Source organism: Culex quinquefasciatus, chromosome 3, assembly GCF_015732765.1.
Source record: "Culex quinquefasciatus strain JHB chromosome 3, VPISU_Cqui_1.0_pri_paternal, whole genome shotgun sequence".
In the NCBI taxonomy this organism is placed as follows: Eukaryota; Metazoa; Arthropoda; class Insecta; order Diptera; family Culicidae; genus Culex; species Culex quinquefasciatus.
The window spans coordinates 125,725,664-125,730,908 of NC_051863.1; the positions used below are offsets into that span (position 1 = coordinate 125,725,664).

The 5,245-nt window shown below is 36.1% G+C and overlaps 1 protein-coding gene across 1 annotated transcript; it reads right to left on the minus strand.

Annotated features, from left to right (window-relative positions):
* Nucleotides 1-754: 754 nt before the first annotated feature.
* On the minus strand, nucleotides 755-1,258 carry LOC119768610. Its single transcript, XM_038258753.1, has 2 exons — nucleotides 943-1,258; nucleotides 755-879 (listed from the first exon to the last, which is right to left on the minus strand). The coding sequence occupies exons 1-2, from the start codon at nucleotides 1,207-1,209 to the stop codon at nucleotides 841-843; spliced, it is 306 nt and encodes a 101-aa protein (XP_038114681.1). The 5' UTR covers nucleotides 1,210-1,258; the 3' UTR covers nucleotides 755-840.
* Nucleotides 1,259-5,245: the final 3,987 nt, after the last annotated feature.

Below are 5,245 nucleotides of genomic sequence, written 5' to 3' on the forward strand. Positions count from 1 at the left end.
TCAAAAAAGTACATCAATATCACTTAAGAGGCCATATCTCGAGACAGGGTTGCCAGATCTTCAGTGTTTTGGACTCATTAGAAAGGTATTTTGATCACCTAACCAACAATAGGTCGGATGGTGGATCCGGACATAGTTTACATACATTTAAGTGAGATCCGGCTTCAAAAAAGTACATCAATATCACTTAAGTGGCCATATCTCGAGACAGGGTTGCCAGATCTTCAATGTTTGCACTCGTTGGAAAGGTCTTTTGATAACCTAACCAACGATGGGTCGGATGATGGACCCGGACATAGTTTACATACAGTTAAGTGAGATCCAAATATATGTGAAAACACATTTTTATACATAACTTTTGAACTACTTATCGAAACTTCAATCTGTATAAAACTCGATCTATGGGACCCTAAACCAAGTCGAATGCAACAAGTTCGGGTCAAATCGGTTCAGCCAGTGCCGAGAAACATGAGCTAGTTTGTTGGTCACATACATACATACACACACACATACACACACATACACACACACATACACACACACATACACACAGACATTTGTTCAGTTTTCGATTCTGAGTCGATATGTATACATGAAGGTGGGTCTACGACGTTTTTATACGAAGTTCATTTTTAGAGCAGGATTATAGCCTTACCTCAGTGAGGAAGGCAAAACATGAATTATAAAACCAAGCTATTTATATTTTCCATTTTGAGGATCCGTATGATTTCTGAGTTTCAACTGGTTTGCCTTGTTGTGTAGGAGACGGTGGCGGACGATCTCATTCCGATTCGTACGATTCATAATATCAAAGCTGATTGTTTTCTTGATGTGCCAGCTTTAAGACATGACCTTGCTGAAGTTTTTGGCATTTTTTATCTGAAAGAAAGTTAAATGTATCTTCCTCACATAATAAGCCTAGCGATGCTGTTTGTAAACTACCTTCACCAAACGAACGTTTTCGCGTAGGGCGGATTGTTGTTTAGCTTGGTCACCGTCGGTGCCACCAAACGAGACGTTTCCTACCAGGTGGTGGGGACCATATTGGAGCAGCACAGTCCAATGCGAGTTCGCAATCGAGCGGACACTGTCCACGAAATTCTTCAGGTGTGTCACCTCCTTAAGATCGTGTTTTGATTCTTTGCTCGGAATCTTCCTGCTAGGAATCGTCGTCAAGATCGTCGTACGCCTAGAGGGTGAATACTCCATGTTTCGTGATTGAAAAGATATAATTACAAAAACAGATTGTTCTAAGACGAAAAAACCACTGACACTTTGTCAAAAACAAAACAAACTTTCATCAAGGCAAGTGCACAGGATGCTTAGATTTTTCCAAACATTTTAGTACCTGTAACTCGACTGTGGTGGCGCTCGGAGCGCTAAAGGGGTGTCGCCAACTGTATGTATGGAAAAATCCCGAAGTGAGACATCTAGGTAATTAATAATCTATGATACAACCCATAGTTGCTGAGATATTGCCATGCAAAGGTTAAAAAACAGGAAAATTGATGTTTTCTAAGTCTCACACCAACAATCCATCATAATCTAATGACGATATCTCAGCAACTATTAATCTGATTTACAATGTTAAGACATGAAACATTCGTGAAATTTTTCGATCTTTTCGAAAAAAAAATTTTACAATTTTTTTAAACCAAGACTAACTTTTCAAAAGGACCAAACTTTCAATATTACGCCCTTTTAAAATGTTAGTCTTGGTTTAAAAATTGAAAAATATAATTAAAAATATTTTTTTCGAAAAGATTGAAAAATTTCACGAATGTTTCACAGTTTAACATTGAAAATCGGACCATTAGTTGCTGAGATATCGACATTAGAAAATGGTGTGTTGTTTGGGTGGGACTTAGAAAACATCAATTTTCCTGTTTTTAAACCTTTGCATGGCAATATCTCAGCAACTAAGGGTCGTATCAACAAAGTTTAAAAATGCAAAATAAAGAAAAATTTCTCAGCTTTTCAAAAATATTTTTTTCAAAAGTGGACAAACATGTGCACTTATTTAAAAAAAATGAAAAACTGTGACTATTTTCAAAAAAGTCACCTAAAAATGGATTTAACTTGAAAACGGTGCACTTTATCAAAATTTCACTAGATTACATTTTGATTGCAAATTTGATTCTACATCGAAAAATGAAGTTGAAAATTTTTTGCGACCATTTTTTCGATTTTTTGAAAAAATCAGTATTGATTCAAAAATTCATAAATCGCTCAAAGATTTTTTGCACAAACTGGAAATTTCTGAAAAATTGGCATTTGATGTCCTCTAAAACATATCAAAAAAAAAAAAAAAAAATAAAATAAAAATAGTGTTTTTTTGCAAATCAAGTTTTAGTGACAAAAAGTTAAATAAAAAATCACCAAATTTTTTTTCATCGCTTATCATTTTTTTCAGTGTAGTCCATATCCATACCTACAACTTTGCCGAAGACACCAAATCGATCAAAAAATTCCTTCAAAAGATACAGATTTTTGAATTTTCATACATCATTGGCCAGCTGCCAAATTTGTATGGAAAATTATATGAACAAACTAATGATGCAAAATGGCTTCTTTGGGCATACCGAAGGCACCAAAAAAGTTTCAGTCGGATTAAAAAATACAAAAAAAAAAATCGAATCACCGAAATCTGAGAGAACAGCTCAGAACTAAAGTTGCTCAAGATGCCGCCATTCTGAACAAGGGAAAATTTAAAAGCAAATTTGGGCAGTAGAGGGCGAAAATTTCGTTAGTTTTTTTTCGATAAAAATACATTTTTTTCGAGTTACGAGTTTTGGGACGCCATCAATTGGGATGTCCAATTTTACATAAAATCACTTTTGACACCAAATTTCTAAACCATCACCATTTCAGGGTGCAAATTATTGAAAACAAGTCTATTTTCGAATGTTCAAAAATAAAATTAGTTGTTTCGCCCCTCACGATATATCGAAAAATGGAGCTCGGATTCGTGATCATGGAACAAAATCACCCCTTAGGACAAAGGTTCACCCAAAAAGAGGTCGGGGCAACTTTTCCCTATTCGTGTGAGTTGACAAATAATGACTCATACATGTCGAGTGATGTTATCAATTATAATTACACATGTGTAATTATAATTGATAACATCACTCGACATTGTTGAAGTTGATGGCAATAAACGCTTTTAAGTTTCGTCAAGGTATGATAGATTTGGGCCACCTGAGAACGCTCCAAGTGACAGAATTGATATTTATAGAATATCCTGCCAATATATAAAATTGTAAATTTTCTGTAAAAATGTTACGGAATCATCTTAAGTTATCTTATTTCTGTTATCCCAACAGATTTTGGCTAAAGTCCAAAAGATTGTTTAAAGTGGATTTTTGATAGGATATTTTTTATAAAATTTATGTTTGGCAATACTGTTAAAGCTGTGCACTAATATTGAGTTGAATCGGTTGAGATAGAAGGAAGCTCTGAGTTCTTATTTGCAGAAAACTTCCAGACCAGGAAAAGGTTTGCCACTGAAGCCTACTTTCAGGCGTATTAGTTTCAAGCATTCACTCTCTGAACTTTAAATGGTTTTGAACTCAGTTCAAGAATGAGCAAACGACGATGCATTTTGTTTCAAAGAAGGTTTAAAACAGCACCCTTCTCCAGAACCTTATCCCAACCTAGTGAAAGTAATTAAATGTATACCGAGAAAACAAATGGCCACATTCACAGTATATCGCCTTGACCGTGTCCTTGCAGCGCAGTAAGGAACTAAACGAATCCTTCTTGGCAAAACAGAACCCCACCAATCTGGGCCGGAGACCAAAGAGGTCGTAAAATTTATGGTGGCATCCGGTGCGAAAAGGGGAAAGCACACCATAAACTGCATCGGCATCATCAGTGTTAGGAGGTTATAAAACAATATCAAAACTGGAAGTGCTGATGGTACGTATTTCGGTAAGCATTGCATAAAACTAATCAGGAATCTTATTGTTTTCCGGTGAGCACGGGTGTGAAAAAAGTGAAAAATGGAAACAAAAAGAAAGGCGAAGTGAAAGGTGTGAAATTAAGTAGATTCTTGGAATTGAGTGAATTTGTGAATGGGATAGAAACGCTGAAGGTTACGGAACACAGTGCTCCGTTTTAAGTATCTTAACGGTACACATCAAGCAGAGCTTTTGCACCAAGATTTTTGTTAAAGACATTTTAGTATCTCCAAAACTACGGGAACCATCGATATAATTTTTGATTCCCTTAAAGTGCTGTTGACAAAACAATTTACAACAAAGTTTATTTATTTTTACAATCAGATTGTTGCAGGATTGCGTCCGTAAGTTTGACAATTTTGGAATAAGAAGACAACAACTTCGTTGGTTGCTGTGTACCCTTAAGATTCATTAGAACCTGTATTAAATAAGAATAATATTTTTGAAACAAGTAAAAACCACAGTAAAAATAGCTTCTGCAACTAGAGCAGAGTCGCGGGCCCAACCTCAACAAAAAGGTTATTGAGCCATGGCTTGTCCAAAGGTGGTGGAACTTTTTTCCCACACAAAGCTTCGTCGGAACGTGTTATGTTGCACTCGGAAAGAACCGGCTTTGCAGTATCATAGCTCATCATGATATGCAATCGTATACTGCTTCTAGTTGCGAATGTTATTCTTGGTCATTTCTCGCTAGCAGAGCTGTTCTACAATTTCTTCAGCATTAAAAAAGCTGCTAGGAGAAGGGGACAAAGATTGAGTACGTCCGATTGTGGCCACAGTACCTGCGCCTCCCATCCACACCCACATATTGCGGTGTTGATGGTCATTTGCTAGAAGGGCAATAAATGATTTTATTATTATTTTTATGTGTCCTGGCCAAGAATTTTGCATGCGTTGCATTCTCAACCACCACCGCGAGGAGTCCGTTCTGGGGTGTGCCAATTTATTGGCCAAACTAAATGAAGACATCTTCAGTGTGGAAGTCCGACGTAGTTTTTATTGATTTCTTTTTATTTGATTTTAATGGGGCTGGTCTTCTGCGGAGACCGTAAATTTAATGTAGCCAAATGGGCTAATTGAAGGCTTTCTTGATAGTCAAGAGATGCATAACTTTAGAGTTATGACTCAATTTCTATAATGTTTGGAAGCATTTAACCAATTCGAATAAAGTGATGTTAACGGTTTTAATTTGAAAGATAAAAAATAATAATAACCTTAATTTCAAATTTCAAGCAGTACAAAAGCTATTTTGTTTTTTAAAGTTCTACGTATATCAATTGACTAGT

What these genes read in the sequence shown, in the direction of transcription:
- LOC119768610 (XM_038258753.1), bottom strand. Translation starts at nt 1,209, where the DNA reads ATGGAGTATTCACCCTCTAGGCGTACGACGATCTTGACGACGATTCCT. An exon ending in AAAACGTTCGTTTGGTGAAG is followed by an intron (nt 880 to 942) that starts GTAGTTTACAAA and finishes ACTTTCTTTCAG; the next exon opens with ATAAAAAATGCCAAAAACTT.